The sequence below is a fragment of the Dendropsophus ebraccatus genome, chromosome 13, assembly GCF_027789765.1.
Source record: "Dendropsophus ebraccatus isolate aDenEbr1 chromosome 13, aDenEbr1.pat, whole genome shotgun sequence".
In the NCBI taxonomy this organism is placed as follows: Eukaryota; Metazoa; Chordata; class Amphibia; order Anura; family Hylidae; genus Dendropsophus; species Dendropsophus ebraccatus.
In genome coordinates, this window is record NC_091466.1 from 35,998,989 (window position 1) to 36,018,861 (window position 19,873).

Consider the following 19,873-nt stretch of genomic DNA (forward strand, 5'->3'; position numbering starts at 1 on the left):
AAAATAAGTGTCCCCCAGACCTCAGATCAGCCCCCCCTAGTAGGGCGATCACTAACCCCCCTCCCCCGGCGGCCATCATTTCCAAGATGGCCGCCGCCATCGCTGTGAACCGACTAATGTCGGTTCACAGCAATGGAAAAGTTAAAATGAATGAAAGCCCCATGCTCTCCGCCACCGGAGGTAGCGGAGAGCATGGGGCAGTCATCGGGGACCCCCCTGTTGGGTCCCGGTACAAGCGATCAGCGGTATATACTATATACCGCTGATCGCTTGTACCATGTGCTCCTGGCACTTTTTATCCCCTGTCACCATGAATGATTGGTGACAGGGGATAAAAAGTGATGTCCCCCCACCCCCCAAGTGGCCCCCCACCCCCCCTGTCACCCCCGTCCCCCAGTCACCCCCCCTTCCCCATATACTCACCTGATCCTGGAGCTCCTTCCTCCTCGACGTCCTGGCTGGCTATGAAGTGCGCATGCGCTTCACAACCAGCCAACTCTGAAAATTTAAAGTGACAGAGACCAATTTGGTCTCTGTCACTGAACTATGATTACTGAGATAGAAAATATCACAGTAATCATAGTAATACAGTGAAAATGAATATGTAAAGTACAAAAAGTGACAAACATACAAAAAAAAAAACACACACTTTTTATTATAGTAATAATTGCAGTTTACTCCCAAATTACCCCTAACCCCTCCCCAGATTACCCGTAACCACCGCACGTTGCCCGTAACCACCGCACGTTGCCCGCAACCACCGCAAATTGCCAGTGACCCCCTCCCGATTGCCCGTAACCACCCCAAATTACATGTACCCACCCCAGATTACCTATAAGCACTTCAGTTTATCAGTAACAATCCCAGATTGTCTGTAACCCTTCCAGGTTGCACATAACCCCCCCAGGTTCCCCGTAATCATGCCAGATTACATGTAACCCCCCCAGATTGCACGTAACCACCGCGCGTTGCCTCTGACCACGCCACGATGCCTCTGACCACGCCACGATGCCTCTGACCACCGCACGTCGCCTCTGACCACCCCACGTCGCCTCTGACCACCACACGTCGCCTCTGACCACCACACGTCGCCTCTGACCACCCCAAATTGCCATTGACCCCCTCCAGATTGCAGTGCCCATGCCAGATTACAGGTATCCACCCCAGATTGCCTATAAGAACTTCAGTTTATCCGTAACCACCCCACATTGCCCGTAACCACCCCACGTTGCCCGTAACCACCCCAGATTGTCAGTAAGCACTGCAGGTTGCCCGTAACCACCCCACGTTGCCCGTATCCACCCCAGATTGTCTGTAAGCACTGCAGGTTGCCCGTAACCACCCCACGTTGCCCGTAACCACCCTAGATTGTCTGTAAGCACTGCAGGTTGCCCGTAACCACCCCACGTTGCCCGTATCCACCCCAGATTGTCTGTAAGCACTGCAGGTTGCCCGTAACCACCCCACGTTTCCCGTAACCATCCCAGATTGTCTGTAAGCACAGCAGGTTGCCCGTAACCAGCCCACGTTGCCTGTAACCAGCCCACGTTGCCTGTAACCACCCCACGTTGCCGTAACCACAGCAGGTTGCCCGTGACCACCACATGTTGCCCATAACCACCCCACGTTGCCCGTAACCACCCCACGTTGCCTGTAACCACCCCACGTTGCCGTAACCACAGCAGGTTGCTCGTGACCACCCCATGTTGTCCGTAACCACCCCAGATTACCTGTAACCACCTCAGGTTGCCCATCACCACCCCTAATTGCCCGTAACCACCCCACATTACCTGTAATCTCATTTTTTTTATTTTATTTTAGGAACTGCGCTATTCTAATAACTATTACTAGCTGCGGTTTTGCTCCTGTAAATTGGCGCTCCTTCCCTTCTGAGCCCTGCTGTGTGCCCATACAGTGGTTTATGCCCACATATGGGGTACCGTTGTACTCAGGAGAACCTGCGTTACAGATTTTGGGGTACGTTTTCTCTCCTGTTCCTCGTCAAATTGAGAAATTTCAAACTAAACCAACATATTATTGGAAAAATTCGAGTTTTTCATTTTTACTGGCCAATTTTGAATACTTTCCTCTAATACCTGTGGGGTAAAAATGGTCACCACACCCCAAGATGAATTGTTTGAGGGGTGCACTTTCCAAAATGGGGTGACTTTTGGGGGGAATCTATTCTGCTGACACTACAGGGGCTCTGCAAACGCACCTGGCGCTCAGAAACTTCTTCAGAAAAATCTGCACTGAAAATGCTAATTGGCGCTCCTTCCCTTCTGAGCCCGGCTGTGTGCCCATGCAGTGGTTTATGCCCACATATGGGGTAACGTTCTACTCAGGAGAACCTGCTTTACATATATTGGGGTGACATTTCTCTCCTGTTCCTCGTGAAATTGAGAAATTTCAAACTAAAGGAACATATTATTGGAAAAAATCGAGTTTTTCATTTTTACTGTCTACTTTTGAATACTTTCCTCAAATACCTGTGGGGTCAAAATGCTCACAACACCCCAAAATAAATTCTTTGAGGGGTGCACTTTCCAAAATGGGGTGACTTATTGGGAGATTTTACTCTGCGGACACTACAGGGGCTCTGCAAACGCACCTGGCGCTCGGAAACTTCTTCAGCAAAATCTGCATTGAAAAAGCTAATTGGCGCTCCTTTCCTTCTGAGCCCTTCTGTGTGGCCATGCAGTGGTTTATGCCCACATATGAGGTACCTTTTCACTTAGGAGAACCTGCGTTACAAATTTTGGGGTACTTTTTTCCTCTTGTTCCTCATAAAATTGAGAAATTTCAAACTAAAAGAACATATTATTGGAAGAATTCGAGTTTTTCATTTTTACTGTCTTCTTTTGAATACTTTCCTGTAATACCTGTGGGGTCAAAATGGTCACCACACACCAAGATGAATTCTTTGAGGGGTGCACTTTCCAAAATGGGGTGACTTATGGGGGTTTTTCTATCTGCTGACACTACAGGGGCACTGCAAACGCACCTGGCGCTCAGAAACTTCTTCAGCAAAATTTGCATTGGAAAAGCTAATTGGCGCTCCCTTCCTTCTGAGCCCTGCTGTGTGCCCATACAGTGGTTTACGCCCACATATGGGGTACCGTTGTACTCAAGAGAACCTGCATTACAAATTTTGGGGTACTTTTTGTCTCATATTCCTTTTGAAAATGAGAAACTTTAATCTAAACGTATATATTATTGGAAAATTAAAATTTTCCATTTTTTTACTGCCTAATTGTGAATACTTTCCTCCAGCCCCTGTAGGGTTAAAATGCTCATTATACCCCTAGATTAATTCTATAAGCGCATAAAGTGAGATAGGTCAGATTTTGAAAAATTAGCCTGGTCATTAAGGCCCAAACTAGCTGCAGCACGAAGGGGTTAAATACGGGGACAAAAAAAAAATTCTTGTCGAAATGACACACCCTATAAAATCTATGGGTTTTCTTGGGGTCCGTTGGTATTCTGCTCCTAACTTTTCATATGTTGCTGTTGATGGTGAGACTTACAATTCATTCCATACTTGTTATTATCTATTCAGTCTCCTTCTCCTAGTTCTTTGCTGCTGCTGTCTGCTGAAGACACAAAAAACAGCGTGTGAACTTTTCTCTCTGTCTCCCCCCCCCCTTCTGAGACCACTGATGTAAACAAGTTCCTGGCAGGCTGTATCTGCAATTTTGTAGCTTCTTTGTAATGGTAGAAGGGTTAATCTCATGTCAAGTTGCTGATGAACTCGCCATCATTATCCCTCCCAGCATTACAAAGTTGCAGATAGGGAAAGAAAAGCTCACACACAGTTTTTGTGTCTTCAGCAGAAAGCAGCAGCTCAGAACTGGGGGAAGGAGACTGAATAGATAATAAGTATAGAATGAATTGTAAGTCTCACCATTTGCAGCAACATATGAAAAGTTGAGTGGAATTTTCTATGCAGCCCCAGCAATATAGCAAAAAGCTTAAATGGCGGAAGTGCCCTTTTAAGCATAATCAGTGATGGAGTCTCCAAAGCAGTGTGACCCCAGTCTTACTTGGACTGTGATCGGCTATGCTTTTGGGTCAGAGCCACATAAAATGTACATGCTCAGAAAATGACCAGAACCTAGTGTCTATATAGACATATACATTGCTGATACCATTTTGTATCCATGCCTTGGAGGGGATAGACGTGAGGTGATGTGTTCCCTGCTGATGCTGAACAAGTCTTTATTATTATTATTATTATTATTATTATTATTATTTATTCATAGAAGCCCATAGAAAGAATTTGCAGAGCCCGCAGATTTACAGCAGGTTTTCCAGCTGGAGGTAACGCGAGCGGGGCAGGAGGCGGCGCTCACGTACAGACCAGCCTCAGTACACCAGAGGGTAAGTGTTTCCATGACAACAGGCCGCTCCCCGCGCCGCCATCTTGTTGCGAGTCATATCCGGAGATTCTCGGTCGCCATTTCATTGTCGGGAAGCAGCGGTGGCGTTGGTGAGTGTTTCGGCGGAGAGTGGTCTCTGTGGTTGTGGGAGCGCCGGGACGCAGGCGGTTCCGCACACAGGAGGAGCGTGTGCATTGTGACTGAGTAGTCTCTCCGTCCTGTGGCTAGATATGAGCACTAGCAATGGATGTGCTCGGTGTCACAGTACGGCAGGGAAGGAGGGGGGAGCGGACGGTGCTGGGAAGATGGACGGTGTGTGCCGGCCGGACAACTTCTAGCCTTCCTGCCAGTGCACACTGGGAGTTGTAGTATGGCAGAGCTGAGGCCGTGTGGAGCCAGTATTGAGGATGCCATATGTTCCCCATGGCTGTGTGACTCATAATTGCTGCAGTTATTCCCTCCCCATAGTTTATCATTGTATCTGAGCATGCGCAGAGTGCAGGCTGCATACAGGAAGTGAGTGTGCAGGCCTCAATACAGCTCCCCAACCTGTGGCTCTCCAGCTGTTACATAACTACTACTCTCATCAGGCCCACACAGCCCCTGCTTGTAGCTATGTAATAGATAGAGGTAGGAAAGAACAGCACTCCCCCATGTCTGTTGTATAATGGTGTATTATAATCCCCATCCACATGATAGTGACCTCTTTCCTTAAGGTGTCTGTTCACACTTACATAATCCACTGCAGATTTTATGCTGTGCTGGTTATGCTATGCTATTTTATGCTATGCTGAGTCCAGGTGTAGGCTGTGCCGCCACGTGGTCCCTTTAACTACAGACAGTTCTTTGTCATCTTGCAAACATTAGAGATTAGGGTGCCCATCCATAATAATATTTATTTGTATAGCGCCAACAGAGAGTGTGTTGGGTATAAGTCTGAGGTATTTGGGTAGTTCCAGAGAACTGGTGCAGCACGAGAGAAGTCTTGGAGGTGAGAGTGAGAGGATCTGATTATGGAAGATGTTAGGGTTAGATCATTAGCAGAACATAGAGCCATCTTCATGAGCTCCCCACTCCTCCATCTTAAACTGGAAGGGAGATCCCAGTGATAAAGCAGCACATGTGCAGTGAGCAAACCAGCATCACAGAGGCCTCAGAAATGGGTGACTTTTTCTGGATTTTGCACAAATATTTGAGAGCATTGTGCAAAAAAAAATACAGGTTCTGCAAATTTGCTACTTTACAGTAATTTTCTGGTGAAAGCTTTGAGCCAAACTTCTCTGGTGGCGGCTTATCCTTCCTAGAACAATATGATATAGCAGAAAGAACGCCAGCAACTCTCCACCAACAAAATCTCTATACACTTTAAACAGTAAGCCAAAGGCGGTGGGTTCGTCCATCTTTAGTGTGGGGTGTATGGACACCACCATTACCACCTCCTCTTAGGCAGGGTGTTGCTGTCTGAGAGCCACGCTCTATGATTATGCTTTTATTATGTTTCTTCCACAATGCCTGCAGTTATATAAGCTAATAGAGTGGAAATTCTGGTCCTGGTACCACACTGTATGGTTATGGGATTTTACCCATGCGTCTTCATGGTGTGTGTATGGATAAAGTAATGTGTTTAGTTGAGTAGCAGCCATCCGGGAAAAGACTGTGAAAGGTGCTATACCGTATAATAAATGATAGGACTGTGGGGGGTCCTGGCCGATGGACCCTAATTCACCATAGCGTTCTAATGCTATGTTTGTTATACTCCTCAGTCATTCTACTGCTGATGTTGTCTCCTGTGTGCTGGTGGCAACGTAGACTATTATTGTAAATTAGAGTGTATGTTGATTTGATACGTTTTAGTGAAGCGAGATAGAAGCATATGATTACATATGGGCCTCATGTTGGGCTCTACCTTTGTTTCAGTCTGGCCTTGTTCACACAGCTTTAGTTTGGTGCCAATATATAGATGTGTTATGCAAACCATGAACATATTTTGGCTCCAGAAATGAAACCCATCCAAAAAGGTGGCTGTACAAAGTACAAAAAAAACAAAAACATGGGACCATAGCCACACAGTATTAAACTCTGGGAAACGTATGCCTTATGCACACGATATCCCATAAAGGCTGTTTTTGGTTTCCCCGTCACATCCGATAAGTACAACCACGCTGTAAGGGGCCAGGACCTTCTTTCTAAAGAAAGGTGTTTGTGTTAGACCTAAGACTTACATCTATGGTATATCCAGTTGCGTTGTACCAAGGAAGTGGAGGAGAGTACACCCGTTACGCAGTATCGGTGGATCGGGCACACGTGATGGGACACTAGGACCCAGCTGCATAAAGACATACTGGTGGTTTAGTGAACTAGCCCTTCGCTTATGCAATTTTAGCTTCTGAAACACAATTGCAATTGGGATAATTGTTGCCAGTTATACATAAGCCCTACAGCAGGCTAAGGGTTTGATCACAGACATGGCTTTGTTAGAGTGGGCAGATAAAAATGAAATAACATTTTAGCAATAAATATCATTGAGTGAACCTGCTGAAAGTACAGGTATAGGCTATGTTCACATGCTGTAGAAATAACAGCAATTTCATGGGAACGGCCGTTGTTTAACACTACCTACAGCTGGAATTAATGATCATTAATTCCTGCCTTGGGTACCTTTAAACAAAGTCCGTTCCAATTTTCCAGGCTGCATCCACCTCTCCAGGCGGCGGGTTTCCAATGCCGATCATTCAGGTTTGTGCGAACCAGAACTTTTGGTAGATTCGCTCATCTCTAGAAATCAGATGGCCTAAGGGCCCTATTCCACCAGACGATTATCGTTCAGATTATCGTTAAATATGCACGACCGAACGAGAAATCGTTGATCGCTTTATAAGACCTGGACCTATTTTTATCGTTGCTTGTTCGCAAAACGTTCGCAAATTGTTCACATTGAATAAGACATCGTTTGGTTGTTTGCAATAGATACGAACGCAATAGCGAATAAATAGCGAAGAAAAAACTATCGCAATTACGATCATAAGTAACAATTATCGTTCCATGGAAATGAGTGAACGTTTTCAGGTCTTTCGCAATAGCGGTCGTTTGACATCGTTAATGATTATGCAAACGATAATCGTCCGGTGGAATAGGACCCTAAGGCTTTGTGCATAAGACTGTATTATGGATGTGTGTTGCCCATATACTGTGCCTTTTCTTCCCCTTCATGTTTTAACCCCTAGGCGACCTAGGACGTACCGGTACGTCCTGGAAGTCTGTCCCCAGACGACCCTGGACGTACCGGTACGTCCTGAGCTATGAAGCGCGCTTCATAGCAGGTGGGGTCGGCTGCAATCAGCAGCCGACACCTCACCGTTAATGACACGATGCAGCGTGACATTAACTCCTTAAACGCCGCGGCGTTTAAATGTAAGTGACAGGGGGCGTCCCCTGTCACTTACCGATTGGGACCCTCGCAGTCACACCGATCGGTAAAACGGACCGCCGGAGGTCTCTCACCTGCCTCCGTGCGGTCCGATCGGCGCTCTGTTCTCTGAGCCTGCACAGGCAGGCTCAATTAGCAGAGCGCCGATAACACTGATCAATGCTATGCCTATGGAATAGCAATGATCAGTGTAAAGACCCAAGTACTGTATGTACAAGTCCCCCAAAGGGACTTCAAATGTGTAAAAAAAAAAAAAAGTTAAAAACACCAACACACTACCCCAAAGCCCCTCCCCCAATAAAAGTCTAAATCACCCCCATTTCCCATTATATAAATAAAACATATAAAAATAAATAAATAAACATATAATATACCGTAGCGTGCGTAATTGACTGATCTAGTAAAATATAACAAGCGTCATTGCGAACTGTGAACGGCGTACACGAAAAGAGGGAAAAAGGTGCGCTGATTACCGATTTTATGTTACATTACATATAAAAAAAATTTAATAAGTGATCAAAATGTCCGATCTTCACAAATATGGTATTAATAAAAACTAGAGATCATGGCGGAAAAAAATGACACCCCATACAGCCCCGTAGGTGAAAAAATAACTGTTATAAGCGTCACAATAGGCCCATTTTATTAATATTTAATTGCCATAAAAAGGATTTCATTAAAAAAATATATATAACATTAGATAATCTGTGTAAACCTGCATATGGTTGTGTTTGGGCTGACTTATAGAATAATTGTATCATGTCGCTTTTACCATATAGTGCATTACGTAGACCACCCAAACGTTACCATATTGCATTCTTTTTTACGATTTCACCTATTTATATCTTCATAAATAATATGTTTGGGATTCCGTCATACATGTTATGGTAGAATGAAAGACGCCATTACAAAGTACAACTACTGCTGTAACAAACAAGACATTACATGGCCCTGTAGATAGAAAACTGAAAGTGCTAGAGCTCTTAGAAGGGGAGGAGGGAAAAACAAAAGCGCAAAGATCAAAATTTGCGCGGTCCACTGGGTCATTTTGGGCCTGGTCCTCAAAGGGTTGTTAATATAGAGGGGTGTGCACCGCTAGGAGTGATCATTGATAGCTGGTGTGTGCAGAGCCACTTTGTGGCGGCGCCTAGGGCAGCTAATTGTTCAAGCCCTTACATATATGGGGCTGTGCAAGGACGCAGGGGAGATTGGCACTCATTTGCAATGACCTCAAAAGGGATGATTAATTTTGCGGCTTGGCCGTGTTTGTGCGCCCCATGAAATGTCTTCCTGTTGTGAGGCTGCAAAGATGTGTTTCCCACTACTGGGCTGATCGCTGACACTTTACACAGGCCGATTATCGGCCGAAAGGAATATTCCTAGCAACACTCCTTGCCGATAATCTGCCATCAAATCATATACATATTTCAGAAAAGAACCACAGTAGTGCTAACAGTGTAAAAATACACCAACAAAATAAAAAAAAAAAGCTGGCACTACCATGTGCATACCCCAACTGGATAGTGCGGACCATTGGTGATACGTAGGGGTCTGTCTCTCTCTGGTGCTTTCCCCTTTAGCAATTAAACATTTAAGATACAGAGGAGGAACAGTAGCGACACTCACTGATAAATGGTGAAGCGATGCTTTATTTTAGGGTACAGCAAACAAACGTTCGTTCCCCTAATAGAACAACGACCGTTTTACGCTTCCGCGCTTCTTCCGGCTCTCACCATGTGCAGAAGCATGAAGCGGTTATTGCTTTATTAGTGGAACACACTTGCTGTTTGTTTGCTGAAATAAAGCATTGTTTTACTCCTTATTGTTGAGTGCTGCTACCGTTCCTTCTCTGTATCTTGGAAATGTAAAAATACATATAAGTGCCTGTAATCTACTACTTGACATTTACACTGTATGTGTAGAAGTAAAGCTCCTGAGGTTTGTGTCTCCTCCTCAGCCCCTCGGTGGCAGGACTGGGAGTGCACTGTGTTATTCCTGGTCCTGACACTGAGAGGACAAGCCATGGAATATTCTGCTTGGCGCTGGAGACCTACAAACTATCAAGGTATATAAAATGCAAAAGATTTTACTGGATAGTATCAGGTAACTGTACATACCCATTACGGACAGGGATGTAGGTGATGTATACTGTAATATGCTATATCTTTCCTCAAGACCAGGTCCAAGGATATTGGGCCAGTAACCACGAGGGTCATGTGTTAGATGGAACTTTGTATCTTTATTTCTAGGATATTGCATATTTACTTATGTCTTTTTTTTTTTTTTTTTTCTCCTCCTTTTCTATAGATAAAATGAGTGGTTGTAGAGTATTTATAGGGAGGCTTAGTCCTCATGCTCGTGAAAGAGACGTAGAGAAGTTTTTCAAAGGATATGGACGAATCAGAGAAATTAACTTAAAAAGTGGATTTGGCTTTGTGGTAAGTGTTATTGGTGACTGCACCTTTTACGTTATACACATTTGTGTTACCTTTACTTGTTTTTATCAAGTGTATTTCTAGAATAATTGCCCCCCATGATAGTCCTCGTACCCTGGAGAGATGGAGAAATAGACTTGTTACCAGAACAACAGCCTCGCCTTTACTGCCACTTAGTTTTTCTCTTTCCTATTGTTTTACTGGGTTTATATGTAGTGGTTTGGTCAGTGTCTGTAGCCAAAAGGCAGACACTGGTGCAGATCTTTGTTACAGTTTTTTACTGTCTTTTTTTTCCTCTGCTGGTTTTAAAAACCTTGTTTACACATCCATAATGCTCTCCATGCTCTGCATTTTTAGTATGTCAGACATATCAAAAGATACTGACCACATCAGGACTTATTCCTGAGACTTGTTGCGATCCCAAGATACTTAAGGCAAGGGGGAGTGCATGTCCATCCCTAGCTGTCAGTCAAATCCATCTTGTTTGCTCCATGTACAGAAATGGAGTGAACAAGTCAGATTTGATTAACAGCCGAGGAAAGACATGTGCATTCCCGCGATATATAATTCACTTGAGAAAACAAAGATGTGGCTGCACACCTATATATTTATCACTGATTGCTCCGCTTCTCAGCAATATACACTACTAACATTAGGTGTTAGTCACATTTTGACCAAAGTGCATAAGCCCACATACCACCTCAAGGTTCCTGATACATGTGGGTACCTAACTAAAAAATGGCGCAGCCCCACATGACGGCCACCTCAGTGCTGCCGGACATAGCTGCTCTGAACTACACCACCCCCAGACACCGTGCCACCACAGCAATGGCTGCCACATGGGACCCCACCACACAGGATAGAAGCAGAGTGGATAAAAACCTTTACCCTGTGCTTTCAACCTTGAGGTGGTGTGTGGACTTATGCATTTAGATTAAAATGTGACTAACGCCTGATGTTAGTAGTGTATATTCCTGAGAAGCGGATAGATCAGTCTTAAGTATATGGATATGTTAGATCTGCTAGAGGTCTGCTAGATGCAGGAAGATGAGCTGCACAGCTCTCTAAAGTACAGTGTAAAGGAGCTAATAGCCACTTGCTTGCCATTTGCTAATTCATGATCGTGGTTTAGTTGCAATCCGGAGCACTCAATAATCTTTTTTCCCCCCATTGCAATAGGAGTTTGAGGACCACAGAGATGCAGATGATGCAGTGTATGAACTGAATGGAAAAGAGTTGTGTAATGAAAGGTAAAACTTCATGTAATTTAAAAAATTCCCATTTATCCTTAAGGCAAAATCTGTAATAAAGCAGATCATCCTGCAAAATTTTTACTGGAGAAGCTGTGGGACTGGTAGGGCTTCTAGTACCGGTGTTCATATCTTCAGCCTTCTTGCACTCCTATTAAATGTGTAACACCATAGATTTGTATGATACTGTAAGTGGGGTTAAGTAGCACTACATGGGGTAGGGGTCTGCGTATTACACCTGGAATACAGATAAACATTGGTACAAACTCAGAATTGGGCCTGAGCCAGAATATGGGGGGTAGCTACTTGCTTAGTACTATGTATTTTTTCTCATTTCCCTTACAAAATGGCAGCTAATTTAACTTTGAATTGATACTGTTGCCCCCATTTATATAGGTGCCATTCTTCCCACCATCACTTATTCGCTGCTGCACGTTACATAACTACCTTTAGCAATGTGACCTTGTCTTTTAGGGCCAAACGTGTTTATTCATTGGTAGACACCACTCTACCTAAAGCAATGGAAAGTGATAATTTAGCAGTAATTATCTGGCTAATGTATTTTTTTCCCCCCCCACTTAGAGTAACAATTGAGCATGCCCGAAATCGGAGAGGAAGAGGGGGCATGATGGGTGGTGGAGGGCGCTACCCAATGCGCTTTGGCTACCGTCAGTCAAACAGTGGAGGACCCAGGTAATAATATTCTTAAACTGTGGACTGTTTTGGAAGATTTAGTTTATTCATGTAAGGAAATGACCTTGGTGAAGTATGATTCCTTGAACAAAAAAATAGCACCAAAAGGTTCAGCTTGCATGACCTAGAGGAGTGGAAAACCAGGTCCTATTTTGTAAATCCCAGGCCACCCTTTAGCTGTTTATAGAGCTTTTTGGAAAGCACCTGCAATCACATAGCTGACTTGGCCAGTGTGGTCTTTGCTGATTCCTTTTTCTATGTAGAAAACATAGAGCATTGGGATGTGTTTGAACTGTGTAAATTTTCATCTGCTTGTATGAATTGTGGTTTACTACCTGTACCTGTATCACATTGTGACGCTGGCCTAACATGCTGCTTTACAGCTTTTATAGTTTTCTTTCCGCAGTAACACATTTTAAAACATTTTGTCCCTTTCTTGTCTCTGTCAGTAGGTATGGACCCCCAGTACGCACCGAGCATAGAATCATTGTGGAAAACCTGTCCTCACGTGTTAGCTGGCAGGTGGGCATTTTTATATATATTTTTTTAAAGACTATTCTTCTATAATTTGACATATGATTAGGCTTTAAATTGTAAATGGTCAAAACAACACTAAGGGTGCTGTCGCTCCTGTACCTAATCGTTCACACACACACAGTTCTGCCTATAAGTTAAAAGCACTGCACATTCTATAGCACAGCAAAGATAAGGTGTATGGAAAGAGTACAGAGACCATTTTACGGTTTATGTATACATTGTGTGCTGTGGTGGAAGCTGGTGTCACGTAAGCTACACAGTAACAAATAATACTGTAGAGAATCTGTCAGTAAAAGGTCTTTATAGTAAGGCATCTATTAGATACCCTAATACCAGTAAGCTAGTAGATGACCTATAGCGCTCCTGGTCTTTTGTTTTACCATTTTCCATAGTTTCATTATGAATAAGCGAGCACAGTGATTATAAGATGTGCTCTCTCCTTCCAGTAGGTGTATGAGGGTGCTATTACTGTTGATCACATGGCTTAATAGTATTAGGGTATATTATCAATGCTGTATGTTTAGGCGGTGTCTCTGCCGGACAGATTCTTTGATAATGCTTTGTGGTGTGCAGCAATATTAAGGAGATGAATGGATACCACTATAGAGTACAGTGTACCATGAATGTGATGATCTCCATACATTGTTTGCTCTTGAGGTTCCATTCATTGCTGCCTCATCTGCATGGAAATATAACTGCTTCTTGCATTGTTCATGTGCTTATAAACATCTCATCACGATTTTTGTTTAATCTTGGGTTTATAGCCATTTCTTTTTCTTTTTTTTTAGCATAGAACAGCCACTGGGGCACATCTCTGTAAATAACTAGAATTAGAGGATCTGATAGGAAACCGCTCATTTACCTGTTATAGTTTAGGATGTTGTAGATATTTTGTTAAAATCCTCAGATGGGTTGCTCTATGTGCTTTTCTGCTGCATTAAACATACCTTGGGTAGCGTCAAAAGGATGGCTGAATGACTCTCGTGTCCATGTATTGGCCGCTTTTACGGACATGTGGCTGTGTGTTAAGCTAGATGGCCAGGTCAGATCAGACATGGGCTGGTTAGTTATCAGACAGTCATTCAGATGGCACAGAACATTGTTGGAGATGGGTAAAATGTACATCCTGGATCCTCTGTTGTAGCATGCTTACTTCCTGGGCCGTATGGTTAACAGTTCATATTACGTGCAGTTGTTGGTTTCATTTGCAGGATTGTGCACATTTGTAACCCCCCCTCCCCCTCACAATTACTTATATTGTGTTCTGAACATACCCGGACACGTCGTAGATGTCTTAATGTGACAGCATCTGTCAGTCTACTGAGGTTTGGAAATGTTCAGTGAATAAGTTCTGGATTTTCTGTTTGATTTGATTAGTACTCCGGTCGCTTTGTCTATTTCCCATTGTATACAATGTGCCAATGTTTGACAAATGAAAAACACAACCCAGAAATTGTGGTCTGAGGATGGCACACTATTAGAACCATGAAAAATAGGACACATTTAAGTGTGGATTTTTTTTCTTTTTTTTTTTTTTTTTTATTTAGTTTTTTTTCTTTTGTTTACTTAAGTTGCACATCTACGTTATTATTATTAGTACTAAACTGATATTGCTCCATCCTGTGTTGTAGTAAATATTTTTTTTCCACAGACATATATCTAACCACGTGCATTTTGAACCTCTTTTAACAGCCTTTCTTTGGGTTAAGCCTCGTTTCTCTTGTGTGGAGGAGAGCCCAAGAATTTTTGGTTTGCTAATGGCTGAAATTCTAGGGCTGGGCCTGTTCTGAAGTTTCCTTTTGGTTCCTATCACCCTCCCGCTTTGCCGATCTAGATCTTGGTTTGCCCAGATTTGAGCAAGAGTGGCTAGCTCAGGTCAGCCTCAGGTTCTCTAGCCACTTCCAGTGATTGCATCCAGTGGTTTCAGGTTTAACATCACTCACTTACTGAGACTCTGGTGCTCCCCTGCCGCCTTCCACCCTTCTCATGTAAGTGAGTTGCTCACAAGGTCATCTAGGTTATGGACAAGCGACTCTTTGCTTAAGGTACCTCCGACCAATGGTTATATGTTGTGGTAAGTAATTTGGGTTTGAAATAATATAACACCAAGTAATAAAATCAGAATAGTTAAGTGTATGTAGCAGTGAAGTTGTTACATATAGAGTAATACCATTTTGCATCCTATAACCAGATATGCTTGTCTTCCTATTGTAACAATAGTAGAGGACTGTTTAACATGCTACTTGTGTTCACACTTCACTTAATGTATCTGCATATTATGTAGATCAGCTTTCATACATGACACTAACACTGATTTATCATAAAGTTTTTAGCTAAACCGCAGGTCTTTTCAGTGCAGTACCAATATTTTATACTTTATGCACAAGTAAGTGAATGTAAAGGGGCATATTAGTTATAAGCTAACCAACAATGCTTGTTTCAGGATCTGAAGGACTTCATGAGAAAGGCTGGAGAGGTGACATACGTGGATGCACACAGGGGTAACAGAAATGAAGGGTATGCACTTGCCTGCTATGTGATTTTATTAAAGAAGTTTTGCTAATAGTTGGAGAATGTCGAACTTTCCAAAAGTAATATATAAATATGATATTAGGGAATTTTAAAGCGGACAGTGGTCGGCATGTCACACGCCAATGTGCCCGCAAAGTCCTCCCTCCCCACACTTCATCTTTTTCCCTACCAACTTTTAAAAATCCATGACTATTGTCAGTATGACAGCTCCTGTGTTATAAACTTATATGCCTGGCTGCTCAGATTGCATGTAGCATCCCCGGCTTACCTCTAACAAGCCACAGATGTATAGTGTGCATGTTTGTGGGGCCCAGCACTAGGATGCCATGAACACTAGGTATATAGGGGAGGATGTACATGCTTTCTCTTACTTGCGTCATTGAACAAGAAAGTGTCCTCATGTGACCTCCTGCATCAGAGATCTGGAGGGGAGCCATGTACGTAAATGCTCTCAAAGTTAGTTTAGTGTTTATAATAACCTCTTTCATACTGCGCCTTGTGCAGAGCTGTATCGGGGTGTGGTGGTGCTGTGTTTCAAATTTGTCGAATTAGGAGCATAGAGCAGATGATGATGTGTGTTTTTTTTTTTTTTTTTTTTTTTTAGGGTCGTGGAATTTGCATCCTACAGTGATATGAAGAGTGCTTTAGAGAAGTTGGATGGCATGGAACTTAGTGGTCGTAAAATAAAGCTGATTGAGGACCGCAAAAAACACAGGTAAATGAAATCGGTCTGTTGAAGATTTAAGTATTCTCTGCATTTATAGTAGAATCTATATCCAATTACAGTGCCTTTACACAGATTTATCTGACAGATTTTTTAAGCCAAAGCCAAGAATGGATTTGAAAGAGGAGAAATCTCAGTCTTTCCTTTATGTTTATAGTCTGTTCCTGGGTTTGGTTTCAATCATCTGTAGGATAAATCTTAGTGCATTAGAGTCTTTAGTCTGTAGCAAGGTCTCTTGGTGTTGCTGCAGTAGGGGAATTGGTGGCTTTGCGGCTCAGGGACTTACAACTTTGGTTCTTATGCATCCTTTGTAGCACAAGCAGGATCGTAGGAATCTCTGACCCTGCCCAGTTAACCCTTCAAGTGCCACGGTCCGTGACTGTGACTTGATCAAAAAGAATTCCCTGCTCTCGTGATCAGTATCTGTGATAAGATGCTGGGAGCGGGAAAACTGTGTGAATGTGCGCCGCTCTGTAATGAAGCAGCCGTATGGCGCATATTCATACAGTTCCCCCGCTCCCAGCATCATATCACAGATGCTGCCCGGGGGAGGGACTCTGTTAAAGGCATTCCATGTCTGTGTGGAGCATGTAACGTGTGAGTGCGGCATTGGGCATTGTTATGCTTAATTTCCCATCGTACCTCATGAACACTTACTGCTGGGAATTGCATCCAGTAATGGGTGATATTTGGGGAGGAAGGTTGATGAGAGACTCTTGGCAGTTTTAATGTAGAATACATACCTTGTGTACCAAATCAAGGGCTGTGCTCTGGTTACAATGGGCAACCAGAGCTGGGGAGTTAACTTGCAAATGAGCTGCACCCCTGTATGCAAAGTGCAATATTCAGATTAGATTTGCAGAAAAGCACACACACAGGCTGAAGAAGAAAAAAAATTTCTGTATAATCTCCTAGGCCTGTAACGGTGACAAGAGGACATCCTATACATCTAGAGGGGAAAAAAAAAGATTTCACCACCAGCACAGATGGGGTTTCTTTACTGATTCATTAAATAAGTTCAAGGGAGGCCTGGATGCTTTATTGAAAAAATATAATATTAAAAGTAATGGGCACTAGATTACATAGGACAGTGATCCAGGGGTCATTCTGATTGCCATTTTGGAGTTGGGAGGGATTTTTTCTCCCTTCCCCTGGATCAACACTGTAGCGTTTGTGTAGGTTAAACTTGATGGATGCCTTTTGAGTCTTATTAACTATGTTACTACGTGATGTGTATGGGGTTTCCCAACTTCCCTCTGATGGAAGATGTAGAGGTAATGCATGTTGTGCCTGTTTTTGTTTTCACTGCAAATAATCTCCTGCCAGGGGAGTCTGGTAGCAAATTATTTCCCTTCTACCACTGAGAGCCATATGCTTACATGGATTGAGAGGAATGGCTATTAGCCTAACAGGTATTAGGCTGGCAGCTACTTGAGGTATATGGCCACATCTACACATGCTGTAACGTGTGAGTAAAGTAGTTAAAGCAGTAGTTATATTGAGTTCTAGTGGCGCTTTCAGGGACTCATAGGAATATTGGAGGTCAAAAGGAGCTTAAAGCGACTCTGTACCCACAATCTGCTCCCCCCCCCCCAAACCACTTGTACCTTCGGATAGCTGGTTTTAATCCAAGATCTGTCCTGGGGTCCGTTCGGCAGGTAATGCAGTTATTGTCCTAAAAAACAACTTTTAAACTTGCAGCCTTGTTCCAAACTGGCATGGCCTAGAGGGTCTATGCCCTAGGCTTGCAACATCTCTCCTCCCCGCCCTCTTCACCATAAAGATTGCCTCAAGCAGGATCTCTCCTATTCATCACCTGGGTGAACATTGCACATGTGTTGGATTGTTAGGGCACCAATGCAGTGTTCAGACAAGTGATGAATAGGAGAAATGCTGACCAGGGGCGTTCCTAATGGTGTAGAGGGTGAGGAGAGGATGGAAGGAGAGACAGTGCAAGCCTAGGGCATACGCACTGTAGGCCTCGATAATTTGACACAGGGCTGCAAGTTTAACAATTGTTTTTTAGGACAATAACTGCATCACCTACCAAACCGGCCCCAGGACAGATTTTGGATTAAAAGCAGCTATTTAAAGGTACAAGAGGTTTGGGGGGGACAGATTGTGGGTACAGAGTCACTCTAAACCATAAAGCATGTTGATTGTGCCAAGAAATTACCTACTGATTCTGTTGTGAATGCTTGCTTCTATTGTCATTTTGTACTAAAACATTATCGATTCTTCCCAGAAGCAGGTCCAGGTCAAGAAGCTATTCCAGATCACGTAGCAAGTCCAAGTCTCGTGGATCGTCTAGGTCTGCCAGCAGATCCCGCTCTCCTAGCCGTACACCTGAAAAGAAATATAGTCAGAAATCTACAAGCGGTGAACCTTCCCAGAGCTCCCCTAAACGCCAGTCCAGATCAAGTTCAGCAGAGAGCCGTGGTTAAGATGATGCCTGTTTATATGTAGAAATACTGAATGAAGGTTAAGTGCCCCTAGAGGAAGATTTCTGGGGATGAAAGTTTTTCACTGTTCTATGTAACCAAAGCGCCTGTAAAATAATCTGGCACAAAAGGTGGCCTAATGCTTTGTTTTTGTGAATATGCGACCTGGTTCTTCTGGTTAGACCATGGAATTGACAGGAGTTAAATGTAACCCTTTCTATTTGACATGTTTCACTGTGTAGATGAGTGAGACTTGTCTGATATTTTTTTGATTTTCTCACTTTAGATATTAAATTAAGATATGTATGTAGGTTTGCGTTAATATGGTCATTGACAACACACACTGCCCTATTCTGTTCTTTATAACCAACACTATTGCCAGGAAAACAAAATATATGTATAAAAACAATCCTAAGTGTACTAATGGCGCATGTTATGTCAGGTAGTTGTCATTGTTACAGTTCAAGGTCATTTCTTTACAGCCCAAAGCATATGTTTTGATTTGTCTTATTATACTGGCTTCACTAGTCATTGTGCGTGTGCAGGATGAAACCTCAATTAATACTACAAAATGTAGAATTTCCAATTTTATGTAGATTATTCAAAATTTCAAGGGCAGGGTTTTTTCTTTAGACTTTTGTAACTACAAATTTTCTTTTGAATATTTGCGTTAAAGTGTATCTGTCAGTTCAGAAAAAGTTTAAATGGGTGGTGGTTCAGTTGATGAGACCCCCTCTGATGGCTACAACAATGGGGTACAATTGTTCAGATGAATGCTGTGCCCCTGTGTTTCTGATGGGCTCTGCTTTGCCTTCCTCAGGTAGTATGAACACCACCAGGAGAGCTGAGCACAGTCCGCTGCTGCATGCCTCTGCTTTTTCGTTCTAGCAATCGGTCAGGGTTTCAGCACTTGGACCCTTACTGATCAAAACCGCTGACATGTCGGAAGCTTCATGAAATGACAGATACCCTTTCATTGATCTTGTTTGCTTTTGTGGTAACTGATAGTTGTTTAATAAAAGATAGTTTGAAGCAGTTTGTCCAATTTTGATCTGCTCTGTATTCTCATATTTCGGCTTTTGGTTAAATAAAGAACCTTTAAATGCAGATTTCCTTTTTAAGTAACTTTTTTTTTTTTTTGCTTTTATCTTCATCTATTTGGGTTATCTGTTTGGTTTTAACCTAATACATTGAAGTGTTCCTGTGTCAATAGAATTTTATTTTATTTATTTTTTTTTACACATGCTTCCCACACTGTAAAAGAATAGCAAAATACGGTCATAGTTTTGAGGTAAATATTTTCAATGTAACAATGCTCTGTTATAGTCAGTGGGAAATTACTGGCAGTGTACACATTATGTTCATTATTCTATAATGTGTGTGTACACTGCCCCAGAAAGATATAGAATTTTTTTTTTCTTCAAGCAGCCTGTGTGTGCTTTTCTGCAAATCTAA

The 19,873-nt window shown here is 42.9% G+C and overlaps 1 protein-coding gene across 4 annotated transcripts; it reads left to right on the top strand.

The window, feature by feature from the left end:
- Positions 1 to 4,385: 4,385 nt before the first annotated feature.
- On the top strand, positions 4,386 to 19,525 carry LOC138770920 (serine/arginine-rich splicing factor 5-like). Of its 4 annotated transcripts, none has more exons than XM_069950236.1 (8): positions 4,386 to 4,489; positions 10,114 to 10,244; positions 11,421 to 11,491; positions 12,074 to 12,184; positions 12,634 to 12,706; positions 15,165 to 15,238; positions 15,858 to 15,968; positions 18,223 to 19,525. In XM_069950236.1, the coding sequence occupies exons 1-8, from the start codon at positions 4,393 to 4,395 to the stop codon at positions 18,419 to 18,421; spliced, it is 867 nt and encodes a 288-aa protein (XP_069806337.1). In that variant the 5' UTR covers positions 4,386 to 4,392; the 3' UTR covers positions 18,422 to 19,525. The 4 variants fall into 4 exon arrangements, with proteins under 4 accessions (XP_069806337.1, XP_069806338.1, XP_069806339.1 ...); XM_069950237.1 differs by having other exon boundaries at positions 18,226 to 19,525; XM_069950238.1 differs by having other exon boundaries at positions 12,637 to 12,706.
- The last annotated feature ends 348 nt before the right edge of the window (positions 19,526 to 19,873 follow it).